General features: G+C 47.2%; 3 protein-coding genes and 1 long non-coding RNA gene across 4 annotated transcripts; 2 read left to right on the top strand and 2 right to left on the bottom strand.

Moving 5' to 3' along the window:
* Positions 1 to 113: 113 nt before the first annotated feature.
* LOC6725243 (brefeldin A-inhibited guanine nucleotide-exchange protein 3) lies at positions 114 to 10,753 on the bottom strand. Its single transcript, XM_016173498.3, has 9 exons — positions 10,470 to 10,753; positions 9,778 to 10,039; positions 8,853 to 8,986; positions 7,685 to 8,325; positions 7,307 to 7,627; positions 5,965 to 7,243; positions 5,527 to 5,894; positions 5,031 to 5,466; positions 114 to 4,961 (listed from the first exon to the last, which is right to left on the bottom strand). The coding sequence occupies exons 2-9, from the start codon at positions 9,860 to 9,862 to the stop codon at positions 2,064 to 2,066; spliced, it is 6,162 nt and encodes a 2,053-aa protein (XP_016038254.1). The 5' UTR covers positions 9,863 to 10,039; positions 10,470 to 10,753; the 3' UTR covers positions 114 to 2,063.
* LOC120285234 lies at positions 8,914 to 11,272 on the top strand. Its single transcript, XR_005544502.2, has 2 exons — positions 8,914 to 9,043; positions 9,109 to 11,272. It is a non-coding gene; the product is annotated as an uncharacterized LOC120285234 (long non-coding RNA).
* A 263-nt stretch (positions 11,273 to 11,535) lies between these two features.
* On the bottom strand, positions 11,536 to 12,766 carry LOC6725242 (malignant T-cell-amplified sequence 1 homolog). The gene is made up of 4 exons (XM_002106228.4): positions 12,615 to 12,766; positions 12,401 to 12,553; positions 12,031 to 12,333; positions 11,536 to 11,693 (listed from the first exon to the last, which is right to left on the bottom strand). The coding sequence occupies exons 1-4, from the start codon at positions 12,623 to 12,625 to the stop codon at positions 11,612 to 11,614; spliced, it is 549 nt and encodes a 182-aa protein (XP_002106264.1). The 5' UTR covers positions 12,626 to 12,766; the 3' UTR covers positions 11,536 to 11,611.
* Positions 12,767 to 13,140: 374 nt separating this feature from the next.
* On the top strand, positions 13,141 to 14,805 carry LOC6725241 (cell cycle negative regulator roughex). Its single transcript, XM_002106227.4, has 2 exons — positions 13,141 to 13,494; positions 13,585 to 14,805. Exons 1-2 carry the CDS (start codon positions 13,473 to 13,475, stop codon positions 14,595 to 14,597), a joined length of 1,035 nt encoding a protein of 344 aa, XP_002106263.2. The 5' UTR covers positions 13,141 to 13,472; the 3' UTR covers positions 14,598 to 14,805.
* The last annotated feature ends 4,911 nt before the right edge of the window (positions 14,806 to 19,716 follow it).

Below are 19,716 nucleotides of genomic sequence, written 5' to 3'. Positions count from 1 at the left end.
ACTTACCGCTGATCTGGCAACGTTGGATATACTGTTATCTCCCAAAGCTGCAGTGTGACCAACAAACTTTCGAAGCGCTCCACTTGAAACTCCGCAATAAAACACACATTCCATTCACATTTGTTTAGTAAAGTTGCGAAAGCGTTGTGGAGTCGTTTATTCTCATTCATGTTACAAATGCACTCTTGGAGAGTTTTAGTAATAGCCTAGCGCGATCGCGGTCTTTTCTTCATTTGTTCTACACTTTCTGCGGGCCTCTGCAACTGCTCTCTTCGCACTTACACTTACAAGTCAATAGAAAGATATAGATTGAGAGAGTCGAGATGGGCAAGTAAATAACACAAGTACATGGTTCTCTATATACTGTATACGACGAAGCGAAAATAAATGTATATTTGTATAGATTTATAATAATAGTATATGTATAGATTTGTAGCGCTGTTGCTAATAGTTTTCACATATAAAAATGTTTCCTTTGTTAGACATTTACAACATTTATATCCAAGTGGCAACTATAATACATATAAGTACATTTATGTATATCAATATATAACTCTTTAGATCTTTATATAGGCATATAACTGTACGTAGCTGTCTGTATATGTAGGTATCGGTATCATTATTAGCTGGGCGCGGGACCAAACGATGGTGGTGGGACAGAGGCAGGGGAACCCGGAGTTCTAAATATGTATATATGTACTGCCCGATTCCCGATCTGCTCCGATCCCTGATATTATGTGGCATGTGTGTGTGGGCGTGAAAATATAGGCTAGTAAGCTTTGATTTGATAGTGCAGCAAGGTGGCTAGAATTTGTTCGGTTACAATACTTCCGATATTTTCCGTATTTTTCTCTTAGGTACGCACACTGGTACAAAAGTATGCAAGTATTTGTTTAAAGGCAGCGCGGGACTACTTGGACACACATATGTTTTTTTTTAGTATAGGCTCTATGTGTACGCGTTTGTGATCTAATCGTTAATGGTGGTAATCGTGGATTAATGGGCGGCACTGATTTTGTGTTAGTTAACATTCGCTATAAGTTTACATAGGTTACACTCTTAATAAATATATTTATATATGTATATATATAATTTACTGATTTTAGGGCGGGGCAGGTGCTCGCTGATACATCTTTACAATATTAGAAGTCGAAAAGTGCTGGGAAAGGGGGCGTGGTTGGGGGCTAAACGGGAGAAGGAGGAATGGGGGCGGGACCGTGCAGGGGCTAAGTGTGAGAAAGTCTTGACTAAATGTAATGTACAGGACTACGTTGTCTACGCTTCATCGTCATATTCATCCTCTAATCACAAGATGATATCCTACGTATCTGATATCCTTGCAATGCATCGACATTGTTGTACTTTCGATAGATTTGCTTTTTGTGCTGGCATGTTGAGCTTTTACTTTGAAATGGTTTGCCTGCTGTGCTGGGAACCGCGGGCGAGAGGGACAAATGGAGAGTCTGCGAATAGTGTGACCAACGTTGCTAGTAAGGCATAGCAATTATTTTTAAACAAGTTTGTTATATGGTATAGAATGTGCGAAGAAAACAACGAACTGTTCTACGTATTAAACGTAAACCGAAACTTTTAGAAACTGATACCTGCTTCATTAGTCAATTAATAATACAATAGTTGAATACTTTACGTAACACCGATTTAGAAGATAATACTGATACTGATAGCGCTGAGGTATAGATATTCTATAGTTTGCTGGAGTATATCCATTTACACACCACAAATATTTATGTAGGTATAGGTAACAAGAACAACACGGACAACACTTTCACGTTCTAGGGCACAGCTAAGGACACAGCCATTGCCCATTGATATACTTGTGATATATAGTTGGCCGCACTGAAGCATCAACCCTCCACCGACGGAGAGAGACAGATATAGAGAGTGAGACAGAGAGAGCATGAGATGCAGACGTAGCTGTAAATTAGCCATTCGGGAGCGGGAGGAGGATTACTTTCGGAGGACTTCTGGAAGGAGGAGGAAGGATCCATTAGTAGGTGCAGGGGCTGCGCCTACAGATCAAAATAAAACTCAACAAGCATGGCCTAAAACTGGTTGACCTTCAGCTCGTTGCCCTGCAGCTGGACTAGACGGAAGGCCTCGCGAATAGTCGGGGTCATTAGGAGCTTCAGGTTCTCCTCGGCCTCGCCGGGCAGCGATCGAAGAAGCTCCATGGAGGCCACCACTAGCTGGGCGAGCGCAGCCCTCTTGTAGTTGGAGTCTTTGAGGATGCTGCTGGCTCGCTGCTGCTCAATTTCCGGCGAAATTGACTCCGCCTCCGAGGACTTGGCCTGTCGATTGGTGTCGAACGGATTGCTACGGCATTTGGGCTGGAACTCGCTGATCAACGTGGTCATGGTCACATTCTCCTCCTCTTGCAGCTGGACGCACTTGCTGGGCGAGGTGCTGCTGCCGGATCCGGATCCGGAACCAGAGCCCGTGTCTGTCATCTCGGCATCTCCATTGCCGTTGAGGGAGATGCACATGGGCTTCGTCTGCGGATGGTGGAGCAGTTGCGGTGGCTTCTGGCGCAGCTTGCCCGAACCACTTTCGATCTCATGAAGGGCAGAGTTACTCAAGTACAGCTCACATACCAGATTCCAGGCGTCCTGCAGGCAAAACAGATATCGCACAAAATTCTCCTTCTTCTTCACAGTGGTGGTGTTCAGGCGGGAGCATGACTCCAGAATGAAGTTCAGATCCTCCGGTCCCAGATTGTACACAACAATGTCGTTGAGATGCGAGTCGACCAGCGCTATATAGTAGATCATCCACGAGGAGGTCATCTGCTTATACAGATTCGCGGCGTACTCGATGTTCGACACCTTCTGCATGAGGAACTTGAGGCCGGGTCGCGAATCGAACTCCAGGGCGGACATCAGGTACTGCTTGACACAGCGCAGCAGGATCTCCTTGGAGCGAAAGTCCAGGTCGTAGTCGTGACTGGGTGATGCCGCCGAAGCGGCATAGTTGTCGAAGATGCAGGTGGACACCGCCTGGGGCACACACTTCAACCGCGACAGGAGCAACTTGGCCACCAGCTGAAGCAACATCTGGTTAGCCAGCAGACCGACCACCAGGTTCTTGAACGGAATCCGGATCACAAAGTTATCCAGGTTCGAGTTGAAGCCATTGTTAAGCGGGTACAAGAGAAACGAGTAGCTCCGATCGTCTGACAACTTGCACTGCGAGGCACTGGGCGTGGGAGCCTGATTCTGACCCGGTTCCCGCTGATTGTCCGACAGGAAGACCTGCTGCGCCAGCGCATATATCCTGGCCAGCTCCTCCAGGCTGCTATCCCGTCGTGCAGCCACCTTCACGTTAGCGCAGTCCCCGTAGAAACTATTCGACTTCTCGTGGAAAGCGAACGAGAGCTGACGCAGCGGAGCAATTGTCACGGTGCAGGCGCGATGGATTGCAGAGCAGGCGATCATCCACTGCGATTCATTGAAGAGCATGCCGGTGGAGAGGATCACATGCTTCAGACAGGAAACCGATATCCTAGCGATCGCCTCCTGCGACTGAGCAGCACACTCGATTAGGACCAGCAGCAATTGCTTCAAGGCCAGCGTGGCCGAACCCGAGATCTTGGTGGGCGATTCTATTAGGTTCGCTCCGCCTCCTCCAACACCTCCTCCGTTCTTCTGCTGCTCCTCGCTAGCGGAGCTGGAGCTACTGTCGTACTGCTGAGTGTAGCCACAACCGTGATCTTGTACAGACGGCGACTGCTGCTGCTGCTGCTCTCTTTCTATTCTTTCCGTCACGAATTTCAGCTTGGAGTACAGAAGATTGTCCGCGGGATGAACTATCTGCGCCAATCGCGTCTTGGTTCCCGCTCCTAGACGCCGTTGCTCCGGCACCGATTTCTCAATGAACTCCACTACCAGGTCGGTAGTCATGCAGCAGCAGTGTTTAAAGTTCTTCTCTACAAGCTGCCAGGAGGAGCCCGTTTTGTTGATGTACCTCAGCCAATCCTGAATCATCGGCACCAGCAGGTGGTTGATGCAATAGAAACCGAAATCGATGCCCGGGCTGGTCAGCAGGTTCTTGAACAGCTTGAAGATCGTTTGCAGGATTGGCGCCTGGTGGGAGTAGGGACAAACAATCAGCGAGTTTGTGAGCCCATCGAGCAGCAGGAACCAAACTTTGAGCACACCCGACGGCTTGTCCATCTCGTCAATCTTGACAATGGTGTCCTTATCGATATGCAGAGACCTGTAGGATATCATGTACTGCTCATTCCGCGTCTGCAGATAATCGTTCCCGAAGTAAGTAAAGTTCTCCATCGAACTGGGAATATTCGCGTCAATGATGTGCGTGTAGGAGATGCCCTTGATCTTGTACGTCGAGTGGAAGTTGGGACACTTGGGCATACTGTGCATGAAACCAAGGATGCTGGAGCACCGCTCAAGGAAACGAAGAGTCTCGTGGAGGAAGTCCGTGGGCCGGAAGGTGTTGTCCTCCTCCTGCTGGCCACCACTCGATGCAGTTCCTCCCGCTGCACTTCCACTCCCACCGGAACAGGCATTGTTATTTCCTCCTCCAGAAATCTCCAGATAGGACAGCAAGCACAGAATGCAATCCAATCCGGCGTTGGCAAACACCAGCGTGTTGTCCGAGTCGAGGAACACCCGGAAGATATCGATGATGTTGCTCATGTTCAGCATCCGGCTTCGAGCATTCCGAAGCGTACCAAACAGTGGTCGCCATCCGGATCGGATCTCTGTGCGGTGCGCCTCCACCACCTCGTATAGACAGGCCACAATCTGATCCTGTACATCCACATCCGTATCCATGCTCAGCAGATTCTCGAAGGGCTTCAGCAGTGCCTCGTTGAAGTGGAAGTACGGCAGCTCTGACTGCTCCACAAGAAGCGCAGTAATGATGTCGTGGATATACTCAATTGCCCGCTTCGAAATCATCCGATCCCGGTGGCAGGCAGCCTTTGAATTAAATAAAAAACATATAATATAAATTTAAATAGTAAAAAATCCTAAAGAAGGAATACTCACATCCATCAGATGCGGTCCTGTGATGGCCCAAACTTTGAGCACGTGCAGCAGCGGGCGGGAGCTGCGGAACACCTTCAGCGTGACATCTCCAATACGGTGAAGGAGCAGCGACATGGGCAGCGAGTCCAGCTTCTTCCAACCCTTGCTGGGCCACCAGATGCGACTGCCCTTGCGCGCCACCTGGCTCTTGTACAGCTGATCCCTGGAGGCGCGGCACAAATGTTTGAGGAACTGACACAGCGAGGGCAGACTGAGTCTTTCGGCGGCGTCTCCAAACAGATTTTCCGCCTGATGGGACAGGGCGCAGAGCACCTTGGAGGTGTCGCTCTGACTCAGTAGCACTGTCTCATTCGTTCCGGAGTAGACCTTTAAGATGGAGGTGATATTCGTATTGGGACTCTGCATCGGTGCCTGCAGGAAGCTGTACACATCCACACTGAAGGGGAAATTTAATCAGTATATAATTGAAAAAGTACGGATATGTACTATCTCTTACCAGGTCTCATCATCATCGATGGGGATCGAGGACAGATTGAGCTTATCCTGGGCATTTCCGTTGCTCAGCTTTTCGCCCGTCTCCAAGTCGCGGCGACTGCTGCCCGGTGAGGCGGAAATGGCCGGATTTTGCATGCTGAAGATCTCATGCTCCAACTGGCTGACATGACGGCAAACGGCGAAAATGCTTGGCCAACAATCTGCACTGTAGCTGCCCAGATTCAGACCACCGGTGAGCACCACGTCCATGGACATGGCCTGGCTGGCGGAGATTCGCGGCCCGGAGGTCTGGCAGACGTTTGAGGCCAGCAGGTTGAGTATCTTTCCGGCCAAATGCTGCAGATTCAAACTGTTGCTAAGCGTGGCGGCCTACAAATAGGGCAAATAAGTATTCAATAAATATTATGATAGCGGAATATTATTTGAATATATTCCTTACCGAATGCAAACCATCCAGACACATGGCATACAGGGCCTCTCCGTTCGATTTATTCGCCTTGGCCTTCACCCTTAGTGTTCGCTTAGAAAGGGCCACGAGTTTGTTGGAGGCGGAGCTGGTCTGCAGATCGCCCAAGCCAGAGCTCAGCACGATGACCATCGAGTCCCAGCAGCAGGTGAGCAGTCGGCGGCATAGCTTCTTGGCTGCCTCTCGGCGCTTATCGTGCAGCTGCTCCTCCTCCTTGTGCTTCACATTGGCCGTCTGCAGGCGCTGCCACTCCGACAGCATCTGGGTGGCACCCAGCCCTCCGGCATCGCACAGCATGTCGACGAGGGCGCAGCGCGGTCCCATGCCTTCCAGTTGCTGGCGGGGCATGGCCTCCAGTACATTGCAAACGGTCACCGATTGATAGAGCTCGCACAGCCAAGGCGAGGAGAGATAGACAAGGACACCCGTGTTCTGGACCGAAGTCACAAATTGCTGCTCCGACATGGGCACCAGGATATCCTTGTGGGACATGCCCTGGGCCACCTGCTCGTAGTAGCCGGCCCGCATCAGCTGCAGGCTGAGCAGCAGCGAGGAGTAGATGGCCAGGTAGATCCCGTCCGCATTGATGGCGGTCAGGTTGTAGTCAAAGTCCGAGAAGTTCATGCTGTTCTCCTGGCAAACGGCGGATGCGAACTCCTGCATCGCCTCGTCCAGCTCCACGCAGCTGCGCAGTCGCAGAAGTTTCGGGACCAGATCCTGCCTCAAGGCCCGAGCGAAATCGCGAGCGTGCTGCCGATCATTATCGCTATCGGTTCGTATGGGCATCACGGGCGCCTCCAGATGCGAGTATGGCCAGCGGTTCTCCACACGAGACGTTTCATCGCTGGAGCTGCTTGGATCGTCGTCCTCGGGTCCTTCTGTGTCCCCGGAACCATTGGAGGCAGCATCCTGCTCATGCTGCGGCTCACCCTCGCTCTCCGATCCCGATGAAGTTTCGAAAACGGTCTGCCGGAACTCAACAATGGCATCTCGATACGGAGCTGGAAGGCGGGCCATACTCTGATAGGTGAGTGGACCGGAGTAGTCCGCATCCTTGAGCAGGTCGTGCCGCCCGTTGACCACCTGGACGATCTGGTCGCTTATCATGGACTCGGTGAGCTCTCCGCTGCAAAGAACTTGTAGGCTGTCCAGCAGGGCCACCATGCACTCCACGCTGGCCTGCAGACTGGCCTCCGTTGCGGAACCCACGCCGCTGGCGCCATAGGCACACTCTTCCATGGCGTCCACCAAACTGAAAATAGGTTTATATACGTTATGTATTTCAATGCACAATGCACTCCATAATATAACTTACAGCCGGAATAACGCCATTTCATCGCTGCATCCTTGAGCGGTGTTCTTGTCGACATAAAGAATCACCGCCAGGTCGATCAGGCGCTCCGGGCTCTTGAAGATCTCCCTAACGCATCGAAGTGGCTCTGTGCGATTTTGGGGAGCTGGCAGTAGAAGCATTCGATGGAAAAGGGCCTCCAGCATGGGCCGCAGTGATCCGTGGGCTCCGGCAATCCGGAGTAACTGTATGGCGGTCAAATAGACGCAGCGTGCTTGGGGACCATCCAAACCTGGGCCGGTGAAGAAGCCACGAGCCTCGTTCTCAATCATGTGTAGCGCATCCCTTAGATAATGTATATTTGGTGATTCGATATTTTTACTTTGATTTCCATTTACTAACTTGTAAGTAAACTTCTTGTCCAGGTTGATCCTTCCTGGGGATCCCAGTGCCGCCGCCAAAGTCGGGCAGAACTTCTGCCAGAGAAACGAGGTGAAGTGCGGATTGGCATGTACATTCCGGGGCAGAGCGGAGCTCAGCGTAAGGATGCATTCGGTGAGATACAGCGAGCTGTGGTTCTCGCACTTCTTGTTCGGCGAGGCATTCACGTTGGGCTCCACCAGCCGGCTGCAGAGCCACTGCATCACCGGGATGACCTCGTTGTAGACGGCGGAGGCCTGCGTCTGGGTCATCAGGCCGGCGGGCGCAGTTTTCTTGACCTCTTCGGCCTCCTCGATGAGAAAGGCGCAAAATGTACGCAGGCACTGGGAGGCAGCGGCCAAGGAGGCAGCCTTAGTGGCCCGCGAGCCCATCTCCCAGCACTCGCCGCACCTGGACAGGATCTCGATTAGGAGGCGGCCGTTCAGGGTGCATGCGGGCGAGCAGGCCATCGCCAAGAAGAGTCGGAGCACGTTGACCACCGTGTCCTCGCTGCTCGTCGTAGGCAGGATGCCGTTAGTGGCTCTCAGGAGCTGCGATGGCAGCCACACGGAGTCGTCCTCCGGCTCGAGGCCGATGTAGAATCGTTCGTCCTTGATGACGCGCTAATGGGATGACAAAGAACGGAAAAACAGGATTAGCAAGGGGCAGTAGTAAATTTAGATAGTATAAAAGGAGAACTGGAAATCCAAGGATAAATCGCAGGAATCTAGAACAAGTGAATGGCAATGGAAATTAAATACCCAGAGCAAATGGGCAAGCAAATCCGGAATTATTGATTACCATGTTGTTAACCAGTCATAAACAAAAGTCACATCCGACCCTGGAGGACTCGCAGCAATTAGTCGATTCCGCCCGTTGCCCACCAATGCCCCAATTGCCCACATATGCCAAATGCTATATGCCCATATGCCACATGCCATCTCCCATGTCCCAAATCCCATTGCCCCTGTCTTTTGTTCGGTGAGCAGTGTGTGCACATGGAATGATAAATCCGTTTTGTTCGCCGGAAGTTCCGGCCGGAAAATGTGTGTCAGTGGTTGTTATGGCCATTGTTAGCCCACAGTTCCATTACCATTTGCCCCGTTTACTGCCCCTTCCGATAATCGCCGTTTCCGGACGGTGCACTTACATGGAGGCCGTTGAGTCCCATCGTGATGAACTTGGGTCGCTTCGTGTCCAGCGCCATCTGCAGAGCGGTAAAGCAAACGGAGCGCAGCTCGTGCGACGGATCTCGGTGGATTCCATGCTGGCGGTACAGCTTATCTGCAGGGTCAACAAAATTGGGTCGTTATTCAGGCGGTATTAGTGACAAGTATATATGTATATGCGAAAATAATGTCTTTATCAACAGAAAATTGTATTGTAATATCTTCTGCTCTTAATAGCGCGCGCAAAAAGTTACATTCCTTGTCGGTGGCAAATCGGCGCGATTAACGTTTATCGCCTTGGACACACAAGTATGTACATATGTATGTAGCTACTGCAGGCAGTAAAATCTGTCCCGATAAGCGAACGGAAACGGTGCGGGGAGTCCCACGCTCTACCATCCGCAAATCGTTGCCTACTTTCCTGCATCGCTGACCGCGAAATCTCCCACACAACGTTGCCTATTTTCCTGCAACGCCACGCAGGAAAAAACAAAAAGAGGCTACAAAACTGAACTTTCGAAGCAAGAAAAATAATATTCTGTTATCTCCTTTATGTGAAAATATGTGAAAAATGTAGGATTTTCAATTTATAATGCATTAATTATTAATATAACAACTTATAAAAGTAAGGTAATGAAAATCCAAGACTTTGCCGAAACTTAGGTGCCGCGCTGAAGAAGTGAAGGGCATTGCACAAGGGAAGTGCCAACCAACGGTAAACAACAAACATTGGTGGCAACAAAAGCAACTAAAGGGCAAGGGAAAGCGAGAAAGGAAGTTAGGAAATGGCAATAATCTCGTTCGTTCGCTCGCTCTCTCCCTCTCTTATTCTTTTTCACTTTTACCGTGCTAACTGCAAACGGAGTTCACACATATCGCAAAAAAGAAAAGAGCAAGCAAACTCACCGTAAGCGATTTGCGCCGTTTGCCGCAGCGCATTGTGTTTAGTGCCCGTTGACTCCTTGATAATGAGCAAGAAGAGGTCCTCCATATTGCCCGTCTCTTTCTAAGCCTTTCTGTAGTTGTGTGCGTTTCTGTGGGCCAAATGTCGCTCTGGTGGTGTGCGTGCGTTTATGTCGCTGCTTCAGGCGATTCCGCTTGCTGTGGTTGTTGCTTCGCCCTTGCACGCCATCATAGGTAGTAACAACAACAACAACTCAATTAGCGCCTAAAAAATTGGTAGTAAAATCAATACAAACGAAAATAATAACAATAGAGCTACGGCGAAGGATGATTGTATACATATGTTATGTTGCCGCCATATGTATGCACACACATACACACACACATACGCACTCGCTCTCACACACACGACGGAAAGTTTCAATGTGGCGTTTTCGCGTCACGTCACTTTTGCACTTTTCAAAAACTTGTGCACACTCATTGCAATTGTGCACCTTCGAAAAGTTCAAACAGTGTGTATCCGTTTTCCTTGAAAAACTTTTCCTACTTTCACACATACACACACGAACACATGTACAGGCGAACAATGCACCAGGCAATTGCAACGGTACTTCTTTTATAAATTAAATCCATATGTCAGGCGATATCCACAGCCCCACAAGCACTTTCCACAGCGATTACTCATCTGAAATTACCATTTCTTGCAATGGAAAAGGTCCATAGTCCTTGGTAACGGTATCCAGCCACCACTTGTGGTTTTTCCCTATGTTTTCCACCGTTATTCCGAACTTTACTTTCTGTTTTTTTTTTCCTTTTTCCTCTTGCCTTTCCGGGGAAAAATGCGCTGCACTTGTCGTTGGATGCGTCAAATGCTGTGTGACGCGAAAGGAAAGCACTTTCTCCATTTACGGCGGAGTGCGCCGTACCGTTATCATTGCGCATGCCTGCCAGTCAGCTGTTCGATTGTACCATTTATCGGTCAGCTGAAAGTTTAGAAAAACCAGGGCAGCGGGCACAATTTGAAAAAAAACAGCATTACGACCCAAGGAAAACCTAGTTTCTATACAACAAGCCGCATAACCAATTGCATGTAGATTGGGAAAACTCCACATCCTATTTTATTTGGGTCAGTAAAAGACACCACAAATGCTAAGTTATTCAAGAGTTTGATATGGTTTTAGATACCCATACAAAAATTACTTAGTGCCACGTTTTGCGAAGCTTTATTTCAATAATTTTGAAGTAAAACAACTAAAAATTATAATAAAAAAAATAATAAATTGTGTACAATTTTTTATATAAGCTCTTTTTTGTATACAATTTTTTTGTGTATTCACAAGTACCCGGAAATCAACTATAACCTTGAAATGTTTGTAAGAGTTGTGTGCAGCCCTGTCAAACTTTAAGCTACAGGCCTTGTTTCGTTGCTTTTTAGACTAATCAATAAATAAAAGGAGTCACAGTTATCCAGTCGAAAATAAAATAAGACCTAACAGAATGAAGACCACCAAACAGAAGACTTTTCAAATGTTCAGTCATACTTGGCGAATCCGATTAAAATGCTCAAATTTAGATGCACTGGTTTTCCAGGTGAACACGTGGACCACTGGTTTCCACAGGTGGTTGGTTTCCTTTTCCAGTTCTCTCTCTTTTCATCTCTCTCTGCTCGCTTTAAATGCCATTAATTATATTTCGCAATGATTTAAATAGTTTAACTGACAGAGTAAAATAAATGGAAAAAAAATAATAAACAGGACTCAGTTGCGTATATCAAAAACCATTCTTTGCTCTCATGACATAGAAGACTAAAAAGTGCAAGTGCAGATTCCTATTTCGCCTACTTCACGGGCTTCGACTTCCACAGGCCGTCGTTGAGGAAGTGGTACGTCTCGATACCGATGCCTTTGTTCTTCGCCAGACTGTGGAAAAGTCAAGAGAAATGGAGGTTCATGGTTTATTCAAATGTTAAAAATATGCAAATGGCTAAGAACCTTGGTAACACTGAGATCTTTTCAAGCACATGCCCATTTATAATTATTCTTTCAAAATTAGCTTTTTCCAAGCTTAAGAATATTTCCACAGCTCAAAAAAGTTAAAAAGCTATAAAACCATAACCTAGCAACAAGCTAGTAGCGTTTGTATTATAAAACAATGTCAAAGACGAACATTTAAACACATTTAGGTAAACTAAATGCAAGCATATCAAATAATACTCTTAGATATTAACTACTAAAGAAGTGGTAGAAGCAGACTTACATTTCCTGTGTGGATAGCGTGAGAAGTCCAACGGCCAGGGCGTGCTCCTTGCCCTCAGCCATGATGGCCACCACGGTGTCCTTATCGGCCGGCGTCATGCAGGCGCCCGGCGACGTGAGACCGGGACACATGACGTTCGCTCCGCTCAGGACGAAGCGGATGGCGCCTTTGTCTACTTGCTGCATGGTCACGAAGTAGGGAAACTTGTGCAGGAGACGCAGCGTGGGCATCCAGGGGCCATCGCGGTGGCGGAAGAACACCTGGTCGCCGGCTCCGTTCAGCAGCAGTTCGATGTGATCATGGCTGGCGGAGGAGTAGGGATCGGAAATGAATGGAGTTATGTGCTGTGGCAAGTACTGAGCCACCCTACCACTTGGCGATGCGGTACGAGTCCTTCTTGGGCAGGATTAGGTCGATGTGGGTCTCCAACTTGGGATAGGCCTCGAGCAACTTGGCACGTATGCCCTTCTGCACCGACGACTTCAGCTGCTGAATGCTGGAAATGCTATCCTTTTCTTCGAATCTGCACAGATCGAAGTGCTATGGTTAGGCGGATGCCGCCATCTAACACATGCCATACGTACTTTTTGAACATTTTGATCGATTACCTTGCGCTCTTTTTTCCTGGTCGACGGTGCTTATCCGTCTTCAATATATGACGGAAGGTATCGGTTAGAGGTGGAGAAACATAGATGCATACTCGATGTCATCAATGTTTTCGAAAAATCTAAAGCATCGATGTTTTTCATGGAATCATCGATGTTTTTCTATCGATACTGCACATCGAAGAAGAAATGTGTATAAATTGTAGGTATAAATTAATTAAAATTAAAATTAAAATTAAAATTTTCATTAATTAGTATATTTGTTTTATAGGAGCAATTATCAATTTCTTTGTATTAAAAACATCAATGCTTAAAACGATAGTATAATCGAGATCGAGCTTTGAATCGAGAGCTTAAAAGATAAGCTACGTGACTAAAGAACTTATAAAGATTGTTACACGATTAAAATATATCGATTTAAAACATCGATGTTTCTCCACCTCTAGTATCGGTTATGGAGTTTGGCACGCTCTGCGGTGTGACCAGTTCTGCGTGAAATGCCAACTATCGCCGCTCAAGTGTGCATGCGGTATATGGTATTAATTTATGTTTAAAAAAGAAACAAACAATATTAATAGACTAAACAGATTAAAGTAGTGTGATTTGTACTAGTACAAAACTAATGTAAAGATTTTTCTTAACAACACAAGCCGAATTACAAGTAGGCGCTGACCCCTGACCTCGGTGTCGATAGCTAGTGTCACTTTCAACACTGGTCGATATGGCATACTACCAAAACATTGTTGTATCAACAACATAGTGTCGGAGTCGAATTGTATATATTTTAAATTATATTTATTTTTTATAAGCACAATTGCATGAAAATACTTAAAGGAAATGAGCGCTCCACAAGAACTTAGTAAGTGGCAAACCCACGGATAACAGCTGTATGCGACTGGGCTGATCAATAGGAATCGCATCGCATCTCATCCGCTTGCTTTATTTTCAGAGGAGACGCCTTTGGAGGTGATCCATGAGTTTATCAACGGCGTAGATGATGGGTCCATACGCCGCGACCTGGGGGAGGACTGCATCCTCAGCTTCTACAGTCGAAATGTGCGTGGCGCCAAGGCAGTCACCGGATTTCTGAGGAACCAGTTGACAACGCGCTACAAGCACGAGGGATTCGAGGAAGCAGCGCAAATTGAGTGGGGCGACGAGCTTCTCCTAAAGGCGCGCTTCGGCAGATCGTTTGACTTGGAACGTCGTCGCATCTACGAGGAGAAGGAGCGCACAGGCACCACTCTGCATGTGCATCCAGAGAGCGATGACGAGGAAGTAAATAAAGAGTTTTCCTCAACCCTGATCACGCCCCCCCGTCCGTCGAGCTACAATTTGAACTCACTGAAGTATGTGGAGGCGTGTGGCCTGTTAAACAAGCGTAATGAACATGTCTACGGCGGCCTTGACATGGGCGAATCATGCGCCGTCCACCTCACTTTGGGCTATCGGAGCACCTTGCTGCCCGGCGGTAAAGTGAGCGGCTTTGAAATCTGCCTGGCTGTCTACGATCGGGGTCTGAAAAACCTTAAACGATCCACTCTAACTTCGCCACTGTGCAGCTTTTCCTTTGCACGACGGGCCAGCGCCCGATGTAACCCCACCACCGATGATGAGGGGGATACTGAGGAGGATTTACCGCCGCCAACAGCGAGGCGCTGCGTGCGTCGTACTTTATTTACAGAGGAGAACACTCAGAAAGAAGAGGATCCCGATTCCATACCCCTGGAAGAGCAGGAGCAGCCAGCACCGCAGCAGCAGCCAGCACCGCAGCAGCAGGCAGCACCGCAGCAGCAGACAGCACCGCAGCAGGTTGAGGAGACTGGTGAGGTAGTAGATCTATCCACACCCTTGAAGACCACAAATTTATGCAGCTATACATCGAGGAAACGACAACAGACAATCCATTGCAACGAAGTAGAGCGAAAACGCGCGACGGGACCAAGGCGGATGCGTTTCTAGTTGCTTTTCCAAATCTACGTAGCACAATTCTTTTTTTTGGCTTTCGAGGATACCCGACAAATTTCCGTAATTATTTGAACAAGACTGATTGCACCCGTTTTGGTCCCGCTTCCAGGGACCCCGCGTCGCGCTAGGCTAAACCACAATATGTATTGTATTACATAATCCCCTATATTTATTTGTGTATTAAAGTTCAATGTTTATTTAAGCCAATCTTTTCTTTCCGTCAGCTTTTAGCTGCTTAATTGGAAAGAACGGCATCTAATGGGGTGATATAGTTGAATATTTCATTTCGAATTGAAAAGAATGCAAATCAATGGAATATAATAGTTAATAGAGGTAAAATCCAAACATGTGTACTCATTTCTCAAACAATTTAACTTTACCCAAAGTGAACTGTTTCTGGTTTGTGTCTCGGCTCGATCAGTTTTTCACAACTGTTCCCAGTAACTGAGACCGCTATTAGTGTATAGGAAAATCAGGCAAACTATAAAATAGTTTCTATAAACTTTGAGTTCTAGTTACTCAGTGAACAGCTATAATCATTTAGTAAACTTATATGTTTCTAAGGCCCAATTGCAAGTAGAAACGTATTAAAACAAGATATTAGTTATTGGGTATATTAAACGGTTTCTTGATAAAAGCCAAGAAAATAAAGAAAATCACTGCATCACGTCAGATTTATAAAATTAATTCAATAAATTGTTGAATATAAATCCTGGCAACTTGAGATGCCATAAATATGGGCTTCCGAAATGTTGTATATGACATAAGGCCATCGATGCCTCCGTGAATAATGCCTGGCATACTATATAGCCGGCTAATACCGGCAGAGATCAGACGTGAGCGAACCTAATAAATCGTCGCTCCTGTTGTCGCCACTCTCAAGTGGGTGGGCTTATTCGGCAGGTCTATTTTCGTACCGCCAGGGGGGAAAATTGGATGGAAAATAGAAAGAAAATCCATTTGATTAAAACGGTATGCCGGGGCGGGAAAATCGTAAGCAGAGGGTGGTTCGCTAGCTGGTTCGCATTAAGACATCAAATAGACAACAAAGTGAGCGCTTGGTGGCGTCCCAACGTTCTGGATGTGCTCTCTGGACCCGGCCCAAAACCCCGAGAGCAGTTCGAATCGTTAAGCCAGCCAAGTGGAAAAGGCAGACTCCTTCCCCTCATCCTCACCATCCTCCCCATCCTCCTCCACCTCACTATCCTCCTCCACCTGCTCTTCCTGCTCTCTGGTGCTTGAAATTAGATTTCTGCCGTTGGTCGGCATTCGTTACGAGGTTTACGGCGGCACACGCTCTGAAATTCACCAGTCATACGATTCGCATACACTCGAATATGGGAAAGTAACATATTAGATACTTAAAGTTAAGAACTATTCCCTAATACAAACTCTTTCTACACAGAAACTTTTTAAGCTCTTTAAGTAGTTTTGAAAGTTGTAATACTTATTAAATAACCATTTTAATGTATGCTACAACAAATAAGTAACGATACATCACTCTAAATGGTTAGTTATTTGGTCAACTGTTCCACTTTACTTTTTTATTTCGAGTGTAGTTGGGTTAAGCCTGGCAAATCCTTGGGTTAGCTACAGCTGATTTATGTTTGGAGCCCTGCGACGTCACGAAGGTGGGGAGTCCGTCCGTCGGTCCGATGTTTACGAGCGGATTAAGTTTTGCCTTTCAAACAAATTCCATTCGAATTTAATGAGCCCCGAGATTACATCACCGAAAGGGAGGCGACACGAAGGATGCCAGCGGTAGTGGGATGCGTTTTTAATTGAAAGATGTCGCCACTATGCAGACACGATTTGACAATCCATCAGGGCGTCAATCGGATATATGCTATATATGGTATGTATGGTATATGGCATGGTGCCCAACCTACGATTCCAAACCACTTAGACGTTCTCGTTGTCTAATTTATGCCGCCTTGTCCACAATTAGTTGCAACTGCAGCAGCAGCAGCAGCAGCATCGGCGGCTGTTTGCCCCAGAGAATTGGGGAATCGAGGAGGTTATCCTATATGGGGCGAGTTCTCCACTTACAGCTAGACGACCAAACCGAAACTATTCGTCTAGCATTACACGATACTTAGCCGCCGCTTATTTATGTGCCTGTCAACGCCTCTCAGCTGCTCCGCCTTCTCTTTTCGAAATTCCCCCCCGCCCCAAAAACATGCGAAATTCAGAGGCATGGGGCATACATACTTTTGGTTAATTGAAACCTGTTGTAAATCACAAATCATATTGACGGCTCCATGTCCCCCAAGAAACAAGCAGATATAGAAACTAAAACTGCAGCAGATGTCGTGCGTTTTTCATAATTTTCGTTCGGGGAAGAAAGCTCCAGAGAGGCAGCTGCCAAACGATGGGGATCTCGTAGAGCTATGGGAAGTTTTTCTTATACACATACATGTTGGCAATTGCTAGAGCTTCACAGAATTCCAACTCCTAGTTCTTAAGATCTTTTGCTAACGACTATTTGGTCAGGTCACAAATCACAACAGATTGGAATTTCTGCGCTCTAAGGAGCTGCCTAACCCATTTGTCCTAGCCATTCAACCCCATCGTACACCCATTTCTAACCCATGAATAACCTCGTTTGGGAGACGAAAGCACTTCCAGTCCATAAACTTTGCCCTCAAACTGAATTTTAAGTTGATTTCGCTTGATTACTTCATTTTCGGAGATACAACAGCATTAGCAAGAGGGAGCAACTAATGGTGAAAATATTGCCATTGCTTTTGCGACAAGTGCGCATTTGTTGCCGCACTCCCCCGATATTTGCCCACCACTGAAGTATATGTATATATATTTTCCCGGCTGCTATTGTCCATTTCCGATTGTCGAGGGTGTCATTTGGTAATTGTTACAAGCTGCCGCATATTTGGACAAGCAACTCGCAGCACTCGAAAACAAACAAATGACTCGAGAGACGAGTGGATGCGAGTCAATGGGATTGGGACTGGTATGGGAACCACCCTCGACTGGCTACTGGTGGTGGCTCATCGCCCATCCATCCACTCATTTGTAAGCGGATACGCAGTACAGAGACCAGCATCCAGTAACCAGGACTCAGGACCTTCGACCCCGACCCCGACTTCGACTCCGGCAAATGTCATTAGTTTACAGTTGTCTGATTTCCATCCTCGGTCCTCGAGAATGTTGTGATCGATGATGACATCTCCATCCGAGCGTCTCCATCCCGTGGGCTTGCTGATAATGATGTTGATTCGGTTTTGTGGATTTCCCTTCCGACATATTTCAACATATGGCTGGATGATCCCAAGGAGATTACGTTGAGCAAATCATTGTCCTTTGATTTTGATTCGATTTGAGATGTACTTGGATCTACATGGAAAAGAGAAGGGTTCAATGATCTCTAATGGTACGCCATTGCCAGGAAAGTAAAGATCCGTTTGCATTACGGCTTCATCCAATTAACCGGTAATCCTTCAATTACAATTCCCCCAAAACTCTCTAAATGAATGGCTAATCGCATTGGATGCAGCCTCTCCCCAAAAGCAGGAAAATTCCCAATTCCGGCGGCCAATTCCCAGACAACTAATTAATGTCAGTCGTCTGGGAATGCCCAATTCTCGAAAAAGTCGAAAACGGAGTCCTCGTAACCCCAAGGACCTCGAACTGGTTCAGACCAGCCGCGTCGTAACTCAAAAAGCACTTAACCCATAAAAGTGAAATAATTCGGTGGAATAACAAACGCACTTAACAAATTACAGATGTGAAAATTTCATTTTCAGTGTCCGACCCCCATCCTTCCTTGCCTTCTTCCCTGCTTTTCCTTCCAGAGGGGGATGTTTCTCCCCTCGATTCACCCACTCTGCATTCCACAAATTAGAAAATGATTAATGGACTCAACCGGTTGCACAGCACATTTCCCCCACTCCCCAATCCAGAATCCTGATCCACTCCATGGTGGCGCCGTCGTGGTCACATCCTCGCCAAAGGAGCATCCAAAAAACAGGAGGAACAGTGCGTCTGGCACACTTCAGCATAAAATAGCACTCGAGAGAATCGAATGGCTGGGGACGGGTACACTGTAAAAAAAAATCATTATCTATTGCAATGAGAAAATGTTCATAGTTCATTTACAAACTTAAAATACAATAATTGTATTGAAGTTGAGTATACTCCTCTTCAGGGAAGCTATTCTTTTGAATAGCTTATTGTATGTGCTCATATTTTTCTCTCAGTGCCTGGGCACCCTGCTGCTTTTCGTCCTGCTGCCGCAGGAGTCGCGTTAAAATCACTCTTCCGTTTCGAAGGCACAGGCTGCTGGTCCTCGATGGATATGGATGGGGGATGCACGGAAGGAAGGAAGGAAGGACGGAAGGAAGGAGGGGGGCTTGAGCCACCCCCGACCCACCAGGAGGGGTGTGTTTGTTGTCATTTATTGCTGTTGTCCTGGCCTCCGCCTCCTCCACCTCCTCCTCCTTCACTTTCCGGCCGCTCCTGTGTTGTGTGATTTTTTCTGGGGTCACGCTTTGCTCTTTTGATCACTACCACTTCCACGTCCACATCCACATCCAGTTGCACAGGCAGGACACCAGCACATCCTGGCCGTGAATCAAATTACACTTTAAATCCTTGATTTTAATCTGAAGGGGCTGACAAATGGATTTTTATGTCAATTCCCCGACAAAGGGCTAAGCAATTGAATTTCGCATTCTGACATAACCCCAGGGGTGGTGTTTTTTCCGGGTGCACACGGGGTTTACATCCATGTATGCGGTGTATCCCCTCTCCGCAGGACGAGCGGCATTCAGCAGGATGGGCAGGATTCTGGGAAGCGGCGGAAGGAAGCAATCAGTGGGCGTTGTCTCTGCGGGCGGCTTTTTAATCTCTGATTGGATTGCCGAGCTGTTGATGTTTAACGTTTATGAGGTTGCGCATTTCCCGACACTTCTCACTACGCCTTCCTGCCCAATTAGTGAATAAACAAACGAAGCAGCTCTGTTTTATTTCAGCTATTTTCCAAGCTGAATCATATTATTTTTAATAATTTAAGCGTAGTGTAAAATGAAAAGTTTAACTTGGCTTGGTGACATGACTCATGCCCGGTTTGTGGTTAGACTTTCGTGTGGCGCAA

This window comes from Drosophila simulans, chromosome X, assembly GCF_016746395.2.
Source record: "Drosophila simulans strain w501 chromosome X, Prin_Dsim_3.1, whole genome shotgun sequence".
Lineage (NCBI taxonomy): Eukaryota > Metazoa > Arthropoda > Insecta > Diptera > Drosophilidae > Drosophila > Drosophila simulans.
This window is presented reverse-complemented; position numbering and strand designations above follow the sequence as displayed.